The sequence below is a fragment of the Aspergillus sydowii genome, assembly GCF_001890705.1.
Source record: "Aspergillus sydowii CBS 593.65 unplaced genomic scaffold ASPSYscaffold_1, whole genome shotgun sequence".
Lineage (NCBI taxonomy): Eukaryota > Fungi > Ascomycota > Eurotiomycetes > Eurotiales > Aspergillaceae > Aspergillus > Aspergillus sydowii.
The window spans coordinates 174,824-197,344 of NW_024467859.1; the positions used below are offsets into that span (position 1 = coordinate 174,824).

Consider the following 22,521-nt stretch of genomic DNA (forward strand, 5'->3'; position numbering starts at 1 on the left):
CAGTATTATACATTGTAAATGATTTCAGGTCTAGGCTCAACACTAAGATCACCAAACCTCTGGAGTTGTTCTTATAACAGGCTCATGCAACCCCTCCACTCCAATCCCTTCTCAGCTTTTCATACTTTTTCAAGTCCGTCACACTGGGCCGGATAAACGACTTTGCGGCAACAAAGTCCTCCAACCTGATCGTATCCCGACGTTTGATAGCGTTGTATCCGGCGCGCCGCAATAAACTACCTAGATCCGCACCGCTGAATCCTTCGCACTCCTCAGCCAAGCCTCGAAGATCCTCGTTGAATGCAACTGGTAACTTGCGAACAAGGGTCTGGAGAATTTCGGCACGCTCCAATGGAGAAGGCAAGTTCACAAAGAGAAGAGTCTCCAGACGGCCGGGTCGGAGCATCGCTGGGTCGATGATATCTGGCCGATTTGTGGCGGCGATCACGTAGATGCCCTGGCGGCTGCTACCTAAACCGTCAAGTTCCGTGAGAAGAGTGTTGACAACGCGAGCAGATGCCTCAGAGAGGGTGTCATCTCGACGGGGGACAAGTGCATCAAGTTCATCGAAGAATATGACGCAGGGAACGGAGGAGCGAGCGCGAACGAAGACCTGGCGGACAGCGCGTTCGGATTCACCGACGTATTTGTTGAGGAGTTCAGGTCCTTTGACACTGATGAAGTTCGCCCGGGACTCGTTGGCCACAGCCTTTGCAAGAAGCGTCTTACCGCATCCCGGGGGACCCCAGAGCAAAACACCTGTTGGAGCCGTGATGCCGACGCTGGCGTAAAGTTCGGGGTTCTTGATAGGGTCCACTATTGCGGTAGCGAGTTCATCACGGATTCCACTTAGGGCGCCAATGTCTGCCCACGTTGTGTCTGGAATGGTTGCAAAGCCCTCGCGTTTGGAAGAAGGCTGGATTTTAGGCAGGGCCGTGAAGAAATCGGCGTTTGATACAAGGACGACCTCAGCTTCGGTGCCAAGGGGAGTTTCTTTGGCGTGAACTATGAGCCGACGGAGTTCCTTGACCTTGGGGCTAAGGTCATCTGCTCCCTCAATATCCATTTCTTCGCCGCTATTTGATTTCAATAGCTCAAGATATCTTTTAATTGCGGTAGAGCCGGCAGTGGACACCAGATCGTTCAAATCGGCCCCCACAAAACCCGGCGTTCTTTTTGCTAGAGTTTTAAAATCTAAATCATCCACAAGACCCATCTTGCGTGTTAGTGCTCTGAGGATCTGTTCGCGAACGGGCTCGGAAGGGACAGTCATGTTGATTTCCTTATCGAATCTGCCTCCTCGGCGCAGGGCCGCGTCCAAGCTGTCCGGTCGATTCGTAGCCGCCAGAACAATGACGGGCTTTCCATCTGTCTTTTCAAGGGCTAGGTCATCCATACATGTAAGAAGCTGGGCGACGATCCTCTTCTCCATTTCTCTTTGCGCGCTTTCTCGTTTCGGAGTAATGGCGTCAATCTCGTCGATAAAGATAAGGCATGGCGCTAATCTCCTCGCTTCTTCAAAGTGCTCTCGAAGGGCCTTTTCGGATTCTCCTGACATCCCTGAAACAATAGACGGGGCGGAAATGGATATAAATGGCACCCCAAGCTCTGCAGCGAATGCGTTGGCAATCATAGTTTTACCGCAACCTGGTGGACCATGTAGAAGCACACCACGAGGAGGCTGTACGTTTGATGCTAAATAAACTTGTGGACGGGTCATTGGAAGAATGACAAGATCTCCTAGTTGCTGAACCACGTCGTCCAACCCACCCAAATCGGAAAGACTCACGTGTGTTGGCGGAGATCTGTCGACAGCGCTTTCTGCCTTGCGCCGTTTGGAGGAGTGGGATTCGCCGCCATGGTGTCGTTTCTTTGTCGATGTTGGGGCAGGGGTGCTATTGTCTGTGGTATTGGCTTCGGACTTCGGGGCCTTTGTAGCTGTGTTCCACGCGCCTACAAGGCTTTTATTCATACTATTTAACTCCTAAAGTAGTCAGTATATGGAGGGAACAAAGGAACAAAGACGTGAAATCAAAGACATACTTGTACTGGCTGCTCCTCCAGCCCAGCAAAATCGCCATCTACCAAGTCGTTTTCATCTTCACCCAGTACATCGGTTTTGATGACTTCGACCACCCGCTCAATGCTATCTTCGAGGATTCGTTTCGGTTTTCGGTTCAGACTCGAGTTGGACCGTTTAATAGAATCATAGATCGTTGTCACTGACAAGCGAAACTGGTCGTTTTCCGCCTGATCATCGAGAATTTTGCGAACGACTTGGTAGACCTGGAGGACGAGAAGGAATTAGACGGCCCAGAGCAGCCTGAAGTTCGGTGCTAGTGTCGCACCTCTTTATCGAGGCCCTGCCTCAAAGTTGGTCTGCCCCCGCGGCGCATATCCTGTAAGACAAACAATTTATTTTTGTTTCGACTCTTTTACTTCATGGTCGCGAACTGTGAATTTTCTATAATTTTGAATATCGGAGAATAGATTAACCGACTTAGATTACATTTTCGTTATCATTGCGTAAATTATGCCCCATTTGCATTATCTATGCCGAGATTATGTGTATAAGTACGTATTAATCCTGTATCGTAACAAATCATATGTACCGGCGCTATCGGCAACGACGCAACGTCATTCATTCATGATTGATTGATATCTTATCGCCTGGCGGACCTCGTGCTCCGACGTCAACAGCGAACAGGCCTGGAAAACAAGTTTACGAAGGCGACAACATGCGGTGACAATGGGGAATACGAACAGCTCCCATAAAATTTCCTCCCAAGACCGGTATGTTGTTCATATTACGTTTCTTATATATATACCTCGCAACCACGAAACATCGCCTGCTGCTAGCCATTCCGCATTCGCATAGTTGAACTTCGGTATTGATGAAGTTGTTAACTTTGAATCCCCATTCAAGAGCAATTCTTGATATGAAAAATCAGCGCGATAGGCTTCATCAGTATCAAAAGCGCATCACAGTCCTCACCGACCGCGAAACTGCAATCGCCAAGGAATGCCTCGCCCGCGATGATCGTAAGCGTGCCCTTCTTGCATTGCGTCGCAAGAAGTATCAGGAATCGTTATTAGCGAAAACCGATGCACAACTAGAGCAATTAGAGCAACTTACTAGCCAAGTTGAATTTGCCCTTGTGCAGAAGGATGTCCTCTTCGGTCTGCAACAAGGAACGCAGGTGCTTCAAACAATCAATAAGGAGATGGGAGGCATTGACGGAGTGGAGAAGCTGATGGGAGAGACGGAGGATGCTAGAGCTTATCAGGAGGTATGGAAAATCCATACGGATACTCCAATACGAATGAACTTGGCGAAGCTAACACAACTGGACGTATAGGAAATCAGCCAGATGCTTGTCGGACATCTTTCCAACCAGGACGAAGAAGAGGTGGAGGATGAACTCGAGGCCCTTCATCGTGAGGTCGAAGGCCCAGCCAGCCTTCCTAATGCACCGACGACATCTCCAAAAAAGGATGTCGCGGAAGAGGAACCAACGAGGCAAGAAGTGAGAACCGGGCAGAGAGCCAGGGAACGACCTGCGATACCTGCTTCCTGAGATTTGATATACAATTTGGGAGGGGACAAATTTCCCAAATTGGCCTTAATATTTTGCGACCCCAGCATTTCTGGAGTTGAGTGGATTTATCGCTACCATAAAAGGCATTACTAGAACTCAAACTGCCTTAGTATTCTGATTGTGGAATTGCATATTAGAACCAAAATATTGGTCAGATTTTAGTAGTCCAGAGTGCTCGGCAGATCGAGCTTTATATCCCAATGTCATGTGGTTGTTGATTGAATGTTAAGGCGATTGGTTTGTGAAGTTGAAAAGTCCAAATGACGCAACCAAACAATAGCATGATAATGAGTTATGTGGCAAGAGGATAGAATTTGAAGATATACTGTGCACGGGAATTGGTGCTCAAAGAGACTCACGAGGTGGCCGGTGATGACATTAGGGAAGGGAGGATCCTCGCATCAGATATTTGACAGACCCATAATGATTTCGCTCCCGGGTCGTAACCACTGATATCAGTTCCACCATTCCACGGTATCAGATCTATCGAGCAAATATCTACCCATATTTTCATCATGTCCCATCACCACCATTCTCATGATCACGGCCACTGCCACGGCGAAGGAGACGATGGGCACGACCACTCGAATGACATCACCCCGGCCCTCCAATCCCTCCTCTACTCTCAGATCCAGTTTGACTCGATCATTACATTGAATGGTATGGTATTGACTTCTATATTGCAACACGGAGTTCAGCTCTGATGTTTAAATGTGACGCAGAAGCGACACCTGCGTCCGGGGCTGCCATTGTCAAGAAAACATGGGTGGAGAGGCAGAACGACGAGCCGGAGCTGGAGAGTGACGCAGACGAGCAGTTGTTGATGTATATTCCGTATGTTCTCTGTCTCTTTTTTCTCCTCCATCTACCCTTCCTCTTCTCCCAACGCGATATTGGTTATTGTTGCGAACGATGTATCGTTCACGATTTACCCCGCGGTGCCCCTCAACCTCGATAGTGATTCCGATATCGATCACCACGAACGTCGCCGCTTTCCGAACAAGTTATTATTGAGACTTTATATTTGCTAATTTTTTTTTTTTTTTTCACTTATATACAGATTTACCGGCCAAGTCAACGTTCACTCCATTCTCATCTATACTGCCCCCACACCATCCGCTCCGAAGACGGTGAAACTCTTCAAGAACCGCGACGACCTAGACTTCTCAACTGCGTCGGAACTCAACCCGACTCAGAAGATCGAAGTGCCACAGCCAATCCCAGGAACTGATGTTTTTGAACTGCCCTTGAACCGCGCGCACTGGAACGCTACCACCTCTATCACTTTGTTCTTCGAAGATAATTGGAGTGATGGCGAGAAAGAAGTGACAAAAGTTGGGTACATCGGGCTTAAGGGTCAGTTCATGGCCTTGAACCGGGAGCCCGTTAGCTTTCTGTATGAAGCAGCAGCTAACCCTGGTGACCATGTGGCCATCCCTGGTGTCAGTGGTGTTGGTGGCCGGATCATGCCTGGCCAGTGACGCGGTTTCTTTTTGAAGTTAGGGCGATTTCGTAAATGTAAAATGGGTACTTTCGCAACACGCTGCTTCCTTCGAGAAGACATCAGTGTAATGAAATTATGGTTTATGAACTGATTCCGGCATAAGCATGGCAAGCAATGGCGCTCCCTGGATGTATTATAGAGTTGAACTATAATTATCCCAGTTCAAGTTTGACTGACAGAGTTGTCGAATCAATGAACCCTGTAGTAATTCGGAGCGTATTCAAGAAGGTAGCTCTTTTCAATCTTGGTAATGTCCCGAATGAATGTTTTCTCTCCTGTCTGCATTATTTCATGGAAGATGACCCAATCCGCCTTCCGATTCTACAAACCACGTGTTAGCAGACAACTTTCAACTCCCAATATGATAGAATGGGTGGAATCACTTACAAACATTAGGGAGCTGGGGTGGGCATGGAGGGTCATGCCCCCACTGACTGTTTTGAATGTGCCATCTGGCTGCATCCTCGCAGCCTGGGCAAAATATCCCGTTGTGAGACATCGTTGTATCTGCTCGGCAGGTTTTGAAATATCAATCTGTTTAGATTGGAACGGAAGACTCTCGTCAACTCGTATTCCAAAGCGTTCAAGATATCGCTTGAGCTGGGCTCTGACACTGACAGCTCGCTGCAGCGATCGATAGTTCAGGAGGTTATCTCGACACCACTTGGAATCTTTCTTCCCTTTTGTGACGAATGCCTGGTAAACATTAAGATAAGTTAGATGGTCACCTTCCTCGACGGCGAACTTTCTGCGGGTGCTCTCAGAAGACTTCCGATCCCCATCGTGCTGAACCCACACTGCGCCCTGAAGATTTACCATGGCGGCAATAGTTAGAATCTCGCTTAAACACCCAAAGGATTGCGCCGACAGGAGAACCCTTGCCATCATTGGGTCGACAGAAAGCTCCGCCATTCGCATACCCAGAGGTTTTGTAAGCTTGGCGTAGTCATCAACAGCTCCCAATGAATATAGAAGCTCAAATGCACGTACCACAAGGTCCGCAGGAGGCGAGGTCAGAAAGTCGAATCGAATTATGTTGTCTATCCCTAGGGCCTTTAGCTGCATGACCACAGGCGCAAGGTTGGATCGTTGAATTTCCGGTATGGTAGCCTCGGGTAATTGCTCGTATGTCTGCTGCGTATAGAGGCGGAAGCATTTTCCAGGCCTTGTTCTTCCAGCTCGACCAGCGCGTTGGACAGCAGCAGCCTTTGATATTGGTACTGCCGTCAGCGTTTCAATACCCGTGCTAGGATTGTATGCCCTCAGTTTCGCGAACCCGCAGTCTATAACGTAGACGATCCCGTTTATGGTAACGGAAGCTTCGGCAATATTCGTTGACACGACCACTTTCCGTGTCTTTTCTGGTGTTGGCTCAAAGACGTACATCTGCTGATCTGTCGTGAGACCCGCGTAAAGAGGAAGTGGTAGCAGAGACTTCAACTTAGGATGGAGTGTAGCAGAGCGTTCAGAAATTAACTGGATTGCAGTCTCAATCTCTTCTCGCCCGGTAAGAAAGACCAAAATATCTCCCTCACCTTCGTGCTGGTGTATATCAAACACCGTTTTCACGCTCCGCTCCACATAGTCTTCGGCCGGTGATTCGAGAAACAAGATATCGACTGGGTACATCCGGCCTTCGAGGCTTATGATTCTCCCTCCGCTCCCACCGATTTCGCCATCCGGATCCTGTTGGAAATTGTCTCCAGCAAAGAAGCGTAGGAAATCTTCCGCCTGCAAAGTTGCACTACTAACCACGATACGGAGTTCAGCGCGTTTCTTTAGTATCTTTTTAAGGATGCCCAAGAGGATATCAGTGCTCAGTGACCTCTCATGAGCTTCATCGACCATAATGACCGAGTACCGCGATAAAAGAGGGTCTACAAGAGCTTCCCTAAGCAGCATCCCATCCGTTAAGAACTTTACCCTCGTGTTAGAGGATGTTTGGTCTTCAAAGCGAATAGAGTAGCCCACGTCTTCGCCTAATTTGCAGCGCATTTCTTCTGCAACTCTGGCTGCTACTGTGGTAGCAGCCACCCGACGAGGCTAAAATGTAATTAGTTAACGGAAAAAAAAAAAAAAAAAAACAGCGATATATGGGAGGGGTTTTACCTGTGTCACGGCAATGGCCTTTCCTTCCGCGCACCATCCTGCTTGGTCAAGATATTGAGGTAGTTGTGTTGTTTTCCCGCTCCCAGTCTGCCCAACGACAATTGTGACTGGGTATGTCTCCACAAGATATAGCAAACTCTCCTTGTGCCGTGCGATTGGAAGTAAGGACGGCGGCTTGTACAGGGAAGGAATAAAACTCGTCCTGACATCCAACTCTAAAGCCATGTTTGCACTTCGCCTCTGAAGGATAGTTTGGAAGATTCAGTAGCAATAGAAAGTCACCTCAGCCTACAGGTAAATCCAAATACCATCTTGAATTTACACCAAGGGCTTCTGCATTGCGATTTAAATAATGTTCCAGACTGTCGCTGCATTGACAAGGCAGCCAAGCAAACAAGCCCTGGAGAGCTCCGGTGGATCAAGCTTAGTTAAAGCGGCAATGCATACCTACCTGTGTCTCTATCACGTGAACTCACACGTCACTGTATTATTGGTAACGGAGTGGCTGAACTGCTAAGTGGCTGATGCTTGGGAGCTGTGAGTGGCCTTTAATCGCATTCGCTCACAAACATCTCAATTACTTTCTGCCTGCTGGGCTTATTTTTCGCCGCGGGCCTTCAAGTTACCAAATCCAAAACTGCAACTTCGCGTCTTTCCACAACTTCCAGCGCCCAGCGTTTTCGTACCATTTGCGCCCTCCAACAAGAATGTCCGATACAGACAAGGCCGTATGTTGCTCCAAACCCCTCTCTCTGCTCCCCGCATGTTTCAAGGAATACAAGCTCACACACAGCCAGAACCAGGCCCCTAAACCGCCAGCAGGGCCAAATGATTCAAACCCAGAGTCTCCGACCACTGCGCGTCCCTTAGACTTTGATGATGAGTTCCAAGAGACCGGTGTCACCTCTGCGCCAGCTGCAGCACAAACCCAGAGCACCGGAGAGGCTGCCCCGCCGAAACCACCACGTCCCTTGTCTCCGCAACAACAAGCAGAAAATACTCTCAAAGAAGCGTTCCCATCGATAGATGAGTCTGTTGTCAAAGCAGTATTGATGGCAAGCGCCTATGATGTGGAGCGAGCTTTCCATGCACTCCTTGGTCCGCATGATTGATCCGAAATTATTAGGTTATGGGCTGACAGGCTTATAGGTATGACGGATCCAAATGCGACTGCGCAGGATGACTACGTTCCCCCGAAGCCGCCGCGCCCATCTGCAGCACAGAGACAGCTGGAAGCTGATGAACTCTACGCTCGTCAACTTGCCGAACACTATAATCGTCGTGCACAACCGCGTGGAGAAGATGAAGATTATCGCCGGCAACGGGCTGCTGGTAATGAAGCGGAGGAGAAAGAATATAATTTCTTTGATGGTACATATCCCAGCTATTCGAGTACTCGCCTGGTTATTTAACGTTGCTGCAGACGATCTTCCTGTGATTCGCGAGAACATTCGCAAGGGTTTCCTTGATACCCAGACAAAGGTCAGCTCATGGGTTCAGACCTTGAAAAAGAGGATCGACGGTGAGGATGATGAAGAAGACCAGGGCCATACTGCGCATGGATACACCGAGGAAAGCTATTGTCGACCTCGGAGAAGTGGCGACTTGGGTCGTCGCAGTGGTGATCGTGAGCGGTACGATGCAGACCCGCAAGTTTTGAGCGATGATTTCTCTGCGCTCGAACTGAGGGATACAGAAGGTTGTTAGCTCCATCCTCCTTGAATACTTTTGTGGCTAGACTAACAGTTCACCATAGCACCTCCGGCACGTCCACCACGGCCACCTGCTAATTCCGCATTGCATAAAAACTCCTCGCCGTCACCAGACAGACGTAAGGTATCGTTTCAGGAGGGGCCACCTACAGAGATTGGCAACCTTTATGACGCTTCAGGACCAGCTAAGCGCCAACCCCCTGCGGGAGGAAAGCAGAGCAAGTGGCAACCTCTTTCGACGGTCGAGCCGTCTCCAATTGGGGAAAATGATCCGTTTAGCTTGGGCGATAGTGACGATGAGAAGGACACTAAGCTTAAAGACACAAACACCACCGAAGGGAGTGATCGCGCACAGAAAGCGGCGGCGGAAGATGCATCCGAAGAGTCAACCTCGGCCTCTAAAGACGGCGATAAAGCAGAGTATACTGCAAAGTCGTCATGAGCCTTCGCACTAGTTGTTACCTGTTTATCGTGCTTTTCTCAAATGCTAGGGGCCTGCTTGATGTTCTTCCCATAACCCCACAAAACTACCTTGCCATGTATACCTTAGGTGATTGTTTATGATACCAGAGACTGTTTACGGGACGCTTAGGGGCCGGACTAGTTCATTCAATTCTTAGCATCCAACTGTAACATTATACCGACAGTAACATAAACTATAAACTATAATTTGAAAAATATCATTGCAATATGAAGACGGGTATCTTGAAGAGCATAAGGAAGCAGTAAAAGCAACAACACCACACAGAAACAGAATTATCACTCAGGCGACTCGTGCGGGGGAGCGCGTGAAGTCGCTTCTCCCTCCCTTCTCAAATCCTTGATTACAGTCTACGCCACGTTTAACAGATGTCAGCCTCAGACATGATAAACTCGTACTTGGACTCACCGCAAGAGCATCAGGATTGACCCCATTCTCGATCAAAGACACGCAGAGAGAGAGTTCAGTTCGATCCAGATTCGTGTTCTTGAGTATTAAACGAGTCAGCAAGTCAGTGCATCTGAAAAGCGGGATCTTGACAGCCATATTGAAGAATGGGAAAATGAACCGCATACAAGGAGGGTTGAGATCTCGTGAAGAATGTCAATGACCTCGCGAGCGGCCTGGCGCTTATCATCGGATTGCGGGGACATTTTGAAGAAATAATTGTATCAAGGTTTAAACTTTCAGTTGTCCAAGCCGGTTCCGGTGGCTCCCAAACGCGTCTGCGTTGTTTCAATGAAGTGTAGAAAGAGTGTTGACTAGTTAAGACGAGTTTTGGGCTGGCATTTGAAGTGGTGATTGATGCCCTTGCGGGTCTGGTAAGAAAAATGGTAATGTTACGATGATTACCAGCGTATATATGTCCTCACGAAAGTCAGGATTTTCAGGAACAGCACAAGAACTTCAACTTTCCTACTATTATTAATAAGCCACATTCACAGCGATTCTACGCAAATTAGCGTCGAATTAGGAATATGCTGGATATTATGCAGTGTCTTAGCTTCGGTCGTGACTCTGGACTATACTCCGCTCTCATGCTAAAGTTCAAACCGAGTTGAATGTAGATCCTGAGGGGTTTGAGAATGTTAGAGGACCTGACCATATCGGGCATTCGTTCCTTAGGCGAGATCAAGACAATTATTGAGATTCTATCTCAGATCACACGCTTCGAGAAGAAGAAGACTTTCCCCGCTTGTGAGCAGTTCCCGTTCGGTGAGGACTGAGGAGCTCTGCCGCGAGTGCACTTTGTGACCCAGACACAATATTGCAGAGCATGCAACCACTACCAACTTTACCGCTTTATGTTCGACAAAAAGGGATTGCACTCCCCAATAATGATTGCGTTTCAGAGGTGTTCCGCCAAAAGGGTATTGAGATGCAACTGATGCAATCTATCCTCGCTCGGTTGCAGTGTCCATCTCGAGGCCTGAGTCTGCGCGGTCCTTGTATATCCGCAATGGCTTTGGAGAATATGAGGAGCCCCTCGATCACTACGCACCATGCCGTGCTGAGTTCAGGATGGTCCTTGCCCTTGAACGTGGCACATGAGCATGCCCCAGTCACTTGAATCTCGAGCCTAGAGCCTAGATCCACTCCTGGGCCTCCCCTTCGACCCTTTGACCCTGGAGAGTCTGGCCTAGGAGAATTGAAAATTCAGTGACTATTGGAGCTAGGGGTATTATAGTTTGCAATTCCTCAACCCCTCAATTCTCCGGGGGCCGTCCGAGCTCAGGAATCAATGGGCGAGGCTGGTCCGAGGCGGACGGCTGCTTGAAGCATCCCTTGCAGGGGCTGCATTTCGCAACGTGAGATTCATCGCGCCCGACCCGTGTTCTCTCACCATTCCCATACCATTGTGACGTCAAACATATCTAGGTATGGCTCTTTTGAAGGGACGCGAAAGGCTTGAGTTCTCCTGTATAGGACGGCCCTTGGGCGCCCTGGGGGAATGTCCCCTAAGGGTACCATTTTCCCACGCTGCTGCCTTTCTACTCCAACTTTCAATTTCTACAAACCTGCGTTTCGTCTTGAAGAACTGCCAATCCTCAGATGTTCTTGGAGGGTTTTTGCAATCGCCGTTCTCTGGGTTTCAGTGGATTTCCGCATTTTGAGCTATGGCGCGCCTCGCGTTGGTTCTCTTAGGCTTTCTGTTAGCAGTCAATGCGACAGTGGTTGCGAATTACCCGTTCAATGCGCAGCTACCTCCTGTGGCCCGAGTATCACATAATTACCACTTCGTCTTCTCACAGGGCACCTTTGGTGGAAGCGACTCGAAAACGACATATTCGCTGTCATCAAACGCACCATCTTGGCTAAAGGTGGATAGCAAGTCTCGTACATTATCGGGTACCCCTCAGAAAGAAGATGTCGGATCATCCAAGTTCGATCTTGTAGCGACTGACAAGTCCGGGTCTGCTACAATGGAAGTTACTCTCATCGTCACCACAGATGATGGCCCAAAGATCGGGAAATCCATCGTTCCTCAAATCCAGGCGATGGGGCCGACATCTTCTCCGTCCAACCTTATTGTGCACTCAGGCGATTCATTCTCGATATCTTTCGACCAGGATACTTTTACAAACACACGGCCGTCGACAGTATACTACGGAACATCGTACCCGGACAATGCTCCATTACCTTCCTGGATTGGGTTTGACCAGTCGGGCCTTCGGTTTCACGGTATTGCACCCAACATCGGGCCTCAGGGCTTCAAGTTCAACCTGGTTGCTTCTGACGTGTCGGGATTCAGCGCAGCGGTCATGAGCTTTGAAATTACTGTCAGCCCTCACATTTTCTCGTTCAACCAAAGCTCCCATACGCTGTTTGTTACCGGCGGAAAGGAACTCATCAGCCCAAAATTCGGCGAGACTTTGACCCTGGACGGGAACAAACCGACAAGCGATATGCTAGCAGACACCGAGTTCGACGCCCCAGACTGGGTGGAAGTGGACAAGGAATCCTTATCATTCAAAGCAAACCCTCCCGCAAATGGGAAGGATAGCAACGTAACAATCACTGTGAGGGATATATATCAGGACATGGCCAAGCTTATCGTTTCACTGCAATACTCACAATTCTTCCGGGATGATTTCGACGACGAATGTGATGCTGTTATTGGCCAATATTTCGCATTTACGTTTAACAGTTCCGTCCTTACCGATGACTCTGCTGAGCTAGATATTGACCTTAAACAACAACCATCTTGGCTCCAGTACAATCGTGACAACAAAACCCTCTATGGCGGAGTGCCGTCAGATTTTCACCCAGGCGCCTACAAACTTCAGTTGACAGCTCGGGAAGGGACTGCAGAGAGTAATAAGACATTCACTATCAACGCTGTGAATGGAGATAACTCGAACCGAGATGGATCCGCCGCAAGTTCCGGCGGCTCCCGTGCGAACAAGGCAGGCATTATAGTGATGGCAATATTTATACCCTTAGGATGTGTCGGCATTGCCCTACTTCTTCTCTATTGCCGCCGACGTAGACAAAGGTCGACCAAAGACGAAGACGAACAAGGGTTTGAAGAGAAAGCACTTCCGCCAGGCTCAGGTCCTCTTGGACCCGGATTATCACATTGCCAGCCCTTCGAAAAGACGACACAGGGTAAACCACCGGCCATGGGTGACAACTTACCGCCTGAGTCAAAACCCCCAAAATTGGAGCTAGAGCCATGGTGGAACGTTAGCAGCGAAGCCCGCAACGAACAAAATCAGGCAGCAGCACCAGGTAAGGAGAATACTTTCTCAAGTTCAACGATTGACTGGGAATTCACTCCATTGCGAGAATCGGAACAAGATGAAAACAAACCACCTGAAGAGCCCGTCACCAAACCCAATCGGCTTTCTTTTCAAAGCAGCCCGCCAGTGCGTAGGGGCGCTTCCAATCGTTCTGGGAGACGAGAGCCACTCAAGTCGATCCAACCAAGGAGGTCTATGAAGCGAAACTCGGCTTTATCGTCCCGATCAAAGCGGTGGTCCAAACGATCAAGTGGCATATCCTCGGTCTCTAACGGTCTCCCGGTGAGACTTAGCGGTGCCGGGCATGGAGCGGGTGGGTTTGGGCCACCAGGACATGGGTTTGTGAAGGTCTCCTGGCAGAACACGAACGCGTCTTTGCAGAGTGAGGATAGTAACCTGGGAAATTTGGCGCCGCTGTTTCCTCGCCCTCCTACTCGTACGGCCGACAATCAGGATCATACGAAGAGAATCAGCATGCGTACAGTGGACCGTGACAGCATGACACTGTCCGAGTCTGATTCGCTAGAGGCGTTTGTCCAAGGTCGTGTAAGAAGCCGACATTCCTCCAACCCGTTCATTGCTGGTCCAATCACTCGTCGAGTATCGTCTAGTCTTCGGGCCCTAGAGCGGGCTCGAAGCAATGCTAGCCGCGCGGATACGGTCAATAGTAGCACGGACAACGATGACTGTCGGCGCCGAGAACGACCCTGTTCTACGGCAATGTCAGGGTCTATTTATACAGATGACTATCGACATTCTGCATACCTTAGCTCCTTATCGGAGGAATCGCCGAATGTGCAGCCACTTGGTGTTTTGAACAACGGCCCGAGTCAATCAAGTTTGGCGCAGCATTATTCAAAGATCATTTCGCCGCTCCCGCGGTTTTTCAGCGAGTTGAGTCTGAACAACGCCAGGCGCGATGATGTCGGCGCAGCCCGTGTTCCTGATGATCACCAAAACTTCCCGAATCCTCGTCGTTGGTCCCGGTCGAGTCCGTCACTACAGAATTGGCGGAGGCTCCGGAAAAGCCCTTCAGCGTCCTCTATCCAACAAGAGGCGAAAGCTCGTCGGGTGAGCTTGATGCGAGCGTCTGAGCGGGACCCGAGCTATCAACGTGGACTACAAAGAGAGCCCACGGGAAGCTTATTGAGTAGTGATATCGCGTTTGTTTGATGCTGATTTACTTGTCTTCTTTTAGTTGGCCGAGATACCATTTTTGTTGGGTTTAAAGGGCGGCTACAGCATTTAATTGTGTAACTTTAGCATAAATCAAAGTTCATTCTTGTGAACAACAGCTTGTAGCGGAGTGTACCCGTAACTAATCCACCAACACTGACCAATGGAGGATATATGAAGGATCTGTTTCAGCTGGGCTTGAAGGTCTACCTTACCCAGGAGCCGGGCGACAGCGATGATTGGACCCATAAATGCTTCTCGACCGCGGCATGGTGTGATTGACAGAATTTTTCACTTCGACGCCAATGAGGGGCAGAGTTGGACACCCCGAGCTCTATGGCAGTTGTTGAAATGACCAGGCACATTGCATCTTCAGCTGCTGCCTCGCTCCATACTTCCATAGTGCATATTCATAGGGGTCAACCTTGGTGAAGGTCATGTGGAGTAACCAGCGCTAATCGTTTCCGTCGGACTTTCATCATCTCGGCAGCACGCGACTGGAAAATTTGCACTCTCCCTTGCACTTCACTGAATGAGAGTGAAAAATCTGTTGGGGATATCAGGCACATTTGGCTGACTTGTGTTTGTTTTCTGGGGTTAATCGTAATCACAAGCCTCAGCTGGACAAGCTTGGTATCTTCCAGGTAACTATAGTCTATACAGACAAGAACTTGTCTAAGTGGCGCCCGGGGGTGTCTCCAATTCATAGTAACAGCGACAGTATTTGTGCATTCAATGGGCCGGACCTCTTTAAGATAATTAAACAAAGACTGAAGGTTAGGATAAGTTTATTAACAAAGTCCCCACTTAACATCATTCCTGATGAACACCTTCAAAGAGCTGGCCTGGTCTGGTCTGCTGGTTCTGGGATTGTCCCGCACGCCGCCTATCCATTCTGCCCTCTTGCCCTCCTTCTCTCCCACCTGATTCTGCTCCCTCCCCTCCCCCTCTCTTCTCGCCCAATTTCCCTTCGCTCAACCTCTTGCTGGGCTTCTGTGATCCTGGCCTCTTCTTCTGTTCCTCAAAAGTTAATTGTGACCCAATAGAAATCATGGGCCAGACCTTGTCAGAGCCTGTCGTTGATAAGGTGCGTGAAAACTGTCTGAATCAAGTTTGCTGCCTCGAAACCCCTCTGTCTCTCTCCCCACACAACAACCATCCGATTGCGATTCCAAATTCTTTCCCTATCTCGCCCGCTATTTCTGCTACCAACAGCGAACCGTTTGAAATACTGTTGTTTGCCATCGTGCTTCTTATCACTCGAGTTGTCACCGACCAATCCGCGGATCGTCATCCATTTTATCCGTGCTTTTTTTCTTCGCCCGAGGAGTTCCAGATTCGTGGCTCATCTCTGCGGGGTCCTCGTCCGAGCACGATGAAAAGCCTTTCCCACTCTTACAAACCGATCGTCTTCTTTTTTCTGTCTATCATATGAACTGCGTGCATTTATTTCCGATTGTCGCTAATTCCCTTGTGACATGTTTAGACTTCGTCGGAAGGTCAAGATGAATGCTGTATATACGGCGTTTCCGCCATGCAGGGCTGGCGAATCAGCATGGAGGATGCCCATGCCGCCGTCTTAGATCTCCAAGCGAAAGAAACCGGCTCGAACGACAAGCCGACCGATCCGGATAAGCGCCTTGCTTTCTTCGGAGTATACGATGGCCACGGTGGAGATAAAGTTGCTTTATTTGCGGGGGAGAATGTTCACAAGATTGTCGCAAAACAGGAAACGTTCTCAAAAGGTGATGTCGAGCAGGCTTTGAAGGACGGTTTTCTCGCTACCGATCGAGCTATTTTGGAAGGTTCGTAAAATGCTACCTTGAAGGGACTTTACCTCTATTATTCCCTTCCCGGCTCGTCCATGTCGAGGTCTAACCCGGTTAGATCCCAAATATGAAGAGGAAGTCTCCGGCTGCACTGCTGCCGTGAGTGTGATCTCGAAACATAAAATTTGGGTGGTAGGTCTTAAATGCGACCTGTGTAAGAGGGAATTGGTCAATAACATATTATATCGCAGGCAAATGCCGGTGATTCACGTTCCGTTTTGGGTGTCAAGGGTCGCGCAAAGCCTCTTTCGTTCGATCACAAGCCGCAGAATGAAGGTTGGTGGCTAAATTTCGGTTCAACCGTTTTAGGCCTGTGATGTTCTAACGAACGGTTTATAGGCGAGAAAGCTCGAATTAGCGCCGCAGGTGGCTTCGTTGACTTCGGCCGTGTCAATGGCAATCTCGCCTTGTCGCGTGCCATTGGGGACTTCGAGTTCAAGAAAAGCCCCGAACTTTCTCCTGAACAACAGATTGTTACTGCCTATCCGGATGTCACGGTCCATGATCTCACCAACGACGATGAGTTCTTAGTAATTGCTTGCGATGGTATGTCTTATCGTCACCCCTTTTCTTCTCCGTCTCAATCATGACTTCCGGATTCGGCCTCTGATATTCTACAGGCATCTGGGACTGCCAGTCTTCCCAGGCTGTAGTTGAATTTGTTCGCCGCGGTATTGCGGCCAAGCAGGACCTTTACCGGATCTGTGAAAACATGATGGACAACTGCCTCGCCTCCAACAGTGAGACCGGCGGAGTCGGCTGTGACAACATGACAATGGTTATCATAGGTCTTCTCAACGGTAGATCCAAGGAGGAGTGGTATAACCAGATTGCGGAGCGGGTTGCTAACGGCGATGGTCCTTGTGCTCCGCCTGAGTACGGCAAGTCTCTCGAGGAACCCAGGGCCTCCAATCTCTACTGACTGAACGGTGGGAGGTACAGCTGAGTTTCGAGGACCGGGAATTCGCAACCAGTTCGAAGAAAACCCCGATGAGTACGAGCTCGACCATGATCGAACCCGCCCATTCAGCGTGCGTCCCGGTAGAATAATTCTTTTGGGAGATGGCAGCACGTTAATTCCAGAAAAGCAGAACGACGAGGAACTCTTCGACCATACCGAGGAAGACCAGGATCTCTCCAATCAAGTGCAACGCCAGGACTCGGATACAGAAAGGAATGAACGCGAAGGGACCCCTGGGCCTCAGTCCGGAAACGCCCAGACGGATACATCTGCGCCCAACACTTCAGAGACTTCGACCAGTACTGGGACACCGCAGAATTCCGCATCTTCGTAGCCCCGCCATGAAATTTACGCCTGATTCCCTTCCTTTTGGTTCTTGAAACGACTTTCGTGTGATGTACGACCCTACACTCGCCGCCGCCTTCACTCCCGGATCCGAAGTCTCACGTTTCTGCCCTCTCTGACGTCGCTTATTGAGTTCTATTTTTTTTGTATGATTGATCGGCTCTTTGGTGGTGATGGCTGAGGGGGAAGATACGAAAAGAGACGGACTATTTGAACCCCTTCTATCTCTTGCTTCTTATCCCATTTTCATTACCTTTTAACGAACTTCCTCCAGGTCAATTCGCCTTTCGTGTCACGCAGGATAGATATCTAAGAGAGTTCGTGGAGGGGGTGGAGGCATCTTTTTTCCCTGTCATCTTTCTTCTCCCTGTTTGCCAATGCCGCAAGCGGCAGGCCTCATGAGAGTACGTTTGTTTCATGTCTCGACATAAGATACCGCAACAACAACTATTGACGAACCATTTCCCCCTTTAATCTTCCATGATTTCCACTATGTTTGACATATTTCTTCACAGTTTGCACCGCCAGTTTGTCGTTCCTCGTGATATGGCGCTCTCAGTGGCCGCTAGGATCCTTCCTTTCCGCCTAGTTCACGAACTCGACAGTGGCTGGAAAGGTTTGAGGGCACAATATACACCTTGCACTTATGTCGGCGTAACCGGAGAAATTCAGTCAACAGCATGAATCTCGTTGTGTCAGCAAAGGAGTTTCTGGAAACGTGATGGACGAGATCCACATTTGTGGCGTCCTGTTTCATATCGTATGCAGATAGAATCTGTTGGCTGCTATTATTGTAAATACTCTCTTCACCGTTCTTGCATTGAAAGTACTAGCACCTAAAATTGCGTCTCCAAGTTGCTTGCTGCTCCCAACGGATCAAGGGGCCAAGGCAGCAGCGCAACCAAGCTTGAGCCTCTTCCCGGTCTGGTCGTGGCGCAGTATACCAAGGTAGTCTTAGTGCCGATCGATTTTGTAGGGATGAATATGTGTATTACATGTATATTACATTCAGCTGTTGGTTAGGGTCGTATATTATTGCGCAATATAATTGTAATTCAGTTTCAATACGTGTCATATACCACGTGCTGTAAATGCTTTGATCACTCGAAATTTTTTGGCCCCTATTCAAAGAGAAGAAACAGGAGAGATGCTGCCATCAAACAACTACTTCTTCTTTTCGGATTGTGCTAGGTCTTGCATTCCGAGCTGACCGGATTGCTGTCGTGTATCCTTCCTAGCTTAGCCGAAAGGAACGCGAACCGTTGACAGCTCTCAAAGCTCTGTCGGCGACTTCCGCAACGTCGTCTTTTCCGTTCCGTGACCCTGATTTTAGTACCCCCCCCCCACGCCGCGACCAACTCACGGCCACCCCGGGTCTTCTCTCATTCAATCGTTCTCAATTTCTCCTCCCCCCAAACCTTTTGCGCTCTCGTACATATCGACAGAAGTTGAGCAGTGCTCCCTCAGTCTGACATTATGTCTTCCCCAATTTCTAGCAAACGCAAGCGCGCCAATTCCCAACACTTGTCAACAGCAGATATCGCTAAATCATCCACTACCGATCTTCAACAACCATCATCTCGCGATGCCTCGGGCGAAGAAGGCGACGATTCGACTGGCCCGGCCATCCCGCCAGTTGTCAAGGCCACTACCAACAACCCCCCGTCAAAACGGGCCCGAAAAGCTTCAGTGAGCGAGGCACGAAATGTTTCATCTAACGGTGACGTGGGAAAGGACACTTCAATTAGCAAGGAGGATCCGGGCGAGCCATCTGAGACTACACCGGCAAGCAGTGACATTGAGTCCCACATTAAAGATCGACCGGACTTGCACGTCGATACCGTTCGTGAGCAGGAGTTGATGAAACCTCCCGTGCTCGGCCAACTGCAGGACCCTGCTGGTGGATACAAGACCAATCCGCCTCCAGAGGGCCGTCCGGTCCGGGTGTATGCAGATGGTGTGTTTGATCTGTTTCATGTGGGGTGAGTCTCTGAATTCCTTCTGCTCGACGATTTTCGGCCCGCAATATTCATCTTCGCTGAACTGTGCTAATATACTCTTGATAGTCATATGCGGCAACTCGAACAGGCTAAGAAGGCCTTCCCGGATGTTTATCTTATAGTTGGTGTTACTGGAGACGAAGAGACTCACCTGCGGAAGGGTCTCACGGTTCTGAGTGGTGCGGAGCGGGCAGAGAGCGTTCGACACTGTAAATGGGTTGATGAGGTCTACCCTAACTGCCCGTGGATTGTCACCCCAGAGTTCATCGATGAACATCAAATCGACTACGTTGCACACGACGACTTGCCGTATGGAGCCGCGGAGGGAGACGATATTTATGCTCCTATCAAGGCACAAGGGAAATTCCTCGTTACTCAGCGGACAGAGGGTGTCAGCACAACTGGTGTCATCACGAGGTACGTTTGTGTTTTCCGTTAACTGCGTGTATTTACTAAAACGTTTACAGAATTGTTCGCGATTACGACCGTTATATCTCGCGGCAATTCAAGCGTGGTGCATCCAGACAAGAGTTGAATGTGTCGTGGTTGAAGAAGAACGAACTGGAGATCAAGCGACATGTGTCAGAGCTCCGGGATAGCATCATGACCAATTGGACAAACACTGGCCAGGAACTGAGCCGAGAGTTGCGGCAACTGTGGAACTCGCGGCCCAACAGCCCGGCCCCAAGTGCAAGGAACAGTATGGATTTTGGAAGCCCACGCGGCGTCGTCAGCCCTACAGGCGGCGGCAAGTCACATGTTTCTCGCGTCGAAGCCTTGGGTCGCCCAGAAAGCATCAATGGAAGGGGCGAGCCAGACTTCGCAACCGGTTACAGTCTGGGCCTGATCGGAGGCGTTAGGGCATGGGTAAGCTTCACTCCAACAACCCAATCAATGTAGCACAACTAACAAGTAGCAGATGCGTAGTCGCCGATCTCTCGTTGAAAGCCGAGCCCAGTCGCCAACCAGTGAAGAAGAACACGAATCTGAGCAGGAGCGCATCAATGGTTTCACAGGGCCAGCCCATCAAAGAGAGTAACTTGCCAGCTTTCGGAGTCAAAATATTTCGATTTTCGAGGATGCATCATCCATTGTCTCATTGTCAAACTGATCTTGGTCCATATGGTCCATAAGACAGGCGAGCCTGACGCTACTCGTGTTAGCTTTGGGAATCATTTTTCTTTTTCGTCCCCGTTCATATCCGGCATCCTCTAATCAAACTATATGAGAGTTTATGGTTGGCCAAATTGACACGGGTACTGTATTTTCGATTTTCATTTGCACCAACATTTGCATCTCATTATCATTTTTCTTATTGTACAACACTCAAAGGACACAACAAGCATGAGGGGGACATTACAAACGGACATTTTGACGTTGATTTGATTATTAATATGTGCATGGGACGAAATTGACAGCTCCCCGTTTTTACCATATTTTCCCGTTATTGTTTTTCTGTTCTTCTCTTTTTGTTTCACGCTGGACAACTGGACTATTGTTTGAGTAATAGTAATAGATTTGAATCCTTTTTTCTCGATACCATAGAGTAAAATGGGTATGGTGGGGGAAATCACACTTAGCAGAACGTGAATAGCAAATGCAAACAATAAACAAGTTGCCTACTCTCTTGATTATATTGAATGTAGCCGAGAACAGTCTTAAAATCGTAAATTATCAATGCTAATCGAAATCAAATGGGTATCAATCAATGCTATTTAGAGCGAAACCAAGTGCACATATTCGTAGCCAAAACACAAACAGCTTCGATCCACATATCCTTCAGGTACAAAACACCTCTCAAGCGGCAGTAATAGCTAACCTCGGCCTCATTCCTCTTTGAATTCCGCGTTCCACATCCTCCGTCTCAACCGCACAGCGTCCGAGGAACTCCAACTGCACCGACAGATTTTGCACACCCGGTAAAGGAGGCAGCGCTTCTCCTCTCTTCGAACACATGACCATGCGCAAATGATCCCTTAGAATCACCGCATCCCTCACCAAGCCACCCTCGAGAACCTCCTTGGCAACCGCATCGCATTTAGCGGTGATCCCCAGCTCGAAGGACCGCAGGCCCCGAACGCAGAGCAGTGGCGCAACCCAGGGCTCGGCGATCGAGAGACGGAGTCTGTTTCCGCCGATTACACTTGCTCCTGCTCCTCCTGCTCCTCCGTTACCCGCGGCGGCAGGGGCGCCAGCAGGAGTACCTGCAAAAGACCCCAAATCAACAATGAGCGCCAAGTCTTCCAGCCCACTCAAGGCAGCAACCCTGTTCCAAAACAGCGCCCAGAGCCGATCATTATGCGTATGCGAGTAGATCGAGCTCTTATGTTCCTCCCCCGCCATGGGCTGCCAAACAGGCATCCATTGAATGGTCAGTTTCCTGATTGCGCGGAGATGGTCTGCAGAGATGGACAGGCTGAAGGCGATGAAGGTCGTTAGGTCGTCGACGTCGAAAGCGGAGTTCTTGTAGAGAATTGAGGACGCTTCGGCGTAGACGGCGCGGCAGGTGCGGAGGAGGGCAGTTGAGGAGTTGCTTAGCTGCGAGGGGNGCGAGGGGTGGGTGTGTGGGTAGAGCATGCTGTTGCTAGTGGCACTAGTACTACTGGCGCTGTTTGTCGGCGAGGGAAAGGTAGCAGCAGCAGCTAGGTCGTTGGCTCGCCAGCGCGCGGGGGTGACGGGACAACAACGGCGGTTTTTATCGAGGGACGAAGTGGTGTTGTTGCAACGGACGTGCCGGATCTTGTCTTTGACCTGGACAAGATGAACGACTTGGTCGCCAAAGGCGTATTCATAGATCATAAGGCGGATCTCAAGAGGTAGTTTTGTGAGGAGGGCGCATGTTGATTGCGGGTTCATCGAACGGGCGTAGGGATCAATGGAGGGTGAGGGTGTAGATGAGGCGTTGCTGTCGAGAGATAGTGAGAGTGGCGCGCATATTTTGCGGGCTTGAATGAGGTCGCGGACGGCCTCTTTCCATCGATGGCCTGTTGAGTAATAGTGGAAGATGGAGTAGGGGTCCCGGAGGATCCAGGCGTCGAAATGGCGCATTCTGACAGCAGCAA

At 49.5% G+C, this 22,521-nt stretch overlaps 10 protein-coding genes across 10 annotated transcripts; 6 read left to right on the forward strand and 4 right to left on the reverse strand.

Annotated features, from left to right (window-relative positions):
- Window positions 1–82: 82 nt before the first annotated feature.
- Window positions 83–2,396, reverse strand: ASPSYDRAFT_53004 (putative AAA family ATPase/60S ribosome export protein Rix7; the record flags this gene model as incomplete). Its single annotated transcript, XM_040848593.1, has 3 exons — window positions 83–1,984; window positions 2,044–2,286; window positions 2,349–2,396. The coding sequence occupies 3 exons, from the start codon at window positions 2,394–2,396 to the stop codon at window positions 83–85; spliced, it is 2,193 nt and encodes a 730-aa protein (XP_040707097.1).
- Window positions 2,397–2,749: 353 nt separating this feature from the next.
- On the forward strand, window positions 2,750–3,578 carry ASPSYDRAFT_142242 (ESCRT-III subunit protein VPS20; the record flags this gene model as incomplete). The annotated part of the gene is made up of 3 exons (XM_040841226.1): window positions 2,750–2,793; window positions 2,927–3,290; window positions 3,360–3,578. The coding sequence occupies 3 exons, from the start codon at window positions 2,750–2,752 to the stop codon at window positions 3,576–3,578; spliced, it is 627 nt and encodes a 208-aa protein (XP_040707098.1).
- A 536-nt stretch (window positions 3,579–4,114) lies between these two features.
- Window positions 4,115–5,080, forward strand: ASPSYDRAFT_83367 (PITH domain-containing protein; the record flags this gene model as incomplete). Its single annotated transcript, XM_040851214.1, has 3 exons — window positions 4,115–4,259; window positions 4,322–4,433; window positions 4,660–5,080. The coding sequence occupies 3 exons, from the start codon at window positions 4,115–4,117 to the stop codon at window positions 5,078–5,080; spliced, it is 678 nt and encodes a 225-aa protein (XP_040707099.1).
- Window positions 5,081–5,292: 212 nt separating this feature from the next.
- ASPSYDRAFT_142112 (putative ATP dependent RNA helicase) lies at window positions 5,293–7,437 on the reverse strand (the record flags this gene model as incomplete). The annotated part of the gene is made up of 3 exons (XM_040841213.1): window positions 5,293–5,424; window positions 5,491–7,146; window positions 7,189–7,437. 3 exons carry the CDS (start codon window positions 7,435–7,437, stop codon window positions 5,293–5,295), a joined length of 2,037 nt encoding a protein of 678 aa, XP_040707100.1.
- A 482-nt stretch (window positions 7,438–7,919) lies between these two features.
- On the forward strand, window positions 7,920–9,366 carry ASPSYDRAFT_53010 (uncharacterized protein; the record flags this gene model as incomplete). The annotated part of the gene is made up of 5 exons (XM_040848594.1): window positions 7,920–7,940; window positions 8,016–8,310; window positions 8,362–8,583; window positions 8,636–8,911; window positions 8,969–9,366. 5 exons carry the CDS (start codon window positions 7,920–7,922, stop codon window positions 9,364–9,366), a joined length of 1,212 nt encoding a protein of 403 aa, XP_040707101.1.
- A 317-nt stretch (window positions 9,367–9,683) lies between these two features.
- On the reverse strand, window positions 9,684–10,058 carry ASPSYDRAFT_83370 (mitotic-spindle organizing protein 1; the record flags this gene model as incomplete). Its single annotated transcript, XM_040851215.1, has 3 exons — window positions 9,684–9,755; window positions 9,814–9,891; window positions 9,981–10,058. The coding sequence occupies 3 exons, from the start codon at window positions 10,056–10,058 to the stop codon at window positions 9,684–9,686; spliced, it is 228 nt and encodes a 75-aa protein (XP_040707102.1).
- Window positions 10,059–11,522: 1,464 nt separating this feature from the next.
- ASPSYDRAFT_140446 (putative transmembrane glycoprotein) lies at window positions 11,523–14,321 on the forward strand (the record flags this gene model as incomplete). The annotated part of the gene is made up of 1 exon (XM_040841052.1): window positions 11,523–14,321. One exon carries the CDS (start codon window positions 11,523–11,525, stop codon window positions 14,319–14,321), a length of 2,799 nt encoding a protein of 932 aa, XP_040707103.1.
- An 813-nt stretch (window positions 14,322–15,134) lies between these two features.
- Window positions 15,135–17,349, forward strand: ASPSYDRAFT_37829 (PP2C family serine/threonine-protein phosphatase). The gene is made up of 6 exons (XM_040845576.1): window positions 15,135–15,411; window positions 15,811–16,129; window positions 16,212–16,285; window positions 16,345–16,429; window positions 16,493–16,699; window positions 16,774–17,349. The coding sequence occupies exons 1-6, from the start codon at window positions 15,376–15,378 to the stop codon at window positions 17,073–17,075; spliced, it is 1,023 nt and encodes a 340-aa protein (XP_040707104.1). The 5' UTR covers window positions 15,135–15,375; the 3' UTR covers window positions 17,076–17,349.
- A 1,586-nt stretch (window positions 17,350–18,935) lies between these two features.
- Window positions 18,936–20,498, forward strand: ASPSYDRAFT_53013 (choline-phosphate cytidylyltransferase; the record flags this gene model as incomplete). The annotated part of the gene is made up of 4 exons (XM_040848595.1): window positions 18,936–19,441; window positions 19,526–19,876; window positions 19,927–20,326; window positions 20,379–20,498. 4 exons carry the CDS (start codon window positions 18,936–18,938, stop codon window positions 20,496–20,498), a joined length of 1,377 nt encoding a protein of 458 aa, XP_040707105.1.
- Window positions 20,499–21,256: 758 nt separating this feature from the next.
- On the reverse strand, window positions 21,257–22,507 carry ASPSYDRAFT_25389 (uncharacterized protein; the record flags this gene model as incomplete). Its single annotated transcript, XM_040844155.1, has 1 exon — window positions 21,257–22,507. The coding sequence occupies one exon, from the start codon at window positions 22,505–22,507 to the stop codon at window positions 21,257–21,259; it is 1,251 nt and encodes a 416-aa protein (XP_040707106.1).
- Between the last annotated feature and the right edge of the window lie 14 nt (window positions 22,508–22,521).

What these genes read in the sequence shown, in the direction of transcription:
- ASPSYDRAFT_37829 (XM_040845576.1), top strand. Translation starts at nt 15,376, where the DNA reads ATGGGCCAGACCTTGTCAGAGCCTGTCGTTGATAAG. An exon ending in CGATCGAGCTATTTTGGAAG is followed by an intron (nt 16,130 to 16,211) that starts GTTCGTAAAATG and finishes TAACCCGGTTAG; the next exon opens with ATCCCAAATATGAAGAGGAA. An exon ending in CGAAACATAAAATTTGGGTG is followed by an intron (nt 16,286 to 16,344) that starts GTAGGTCTTAAA and finishes ATTATATCGCAG; the next exon opens with GCAAATGCCGGTGATTCACG.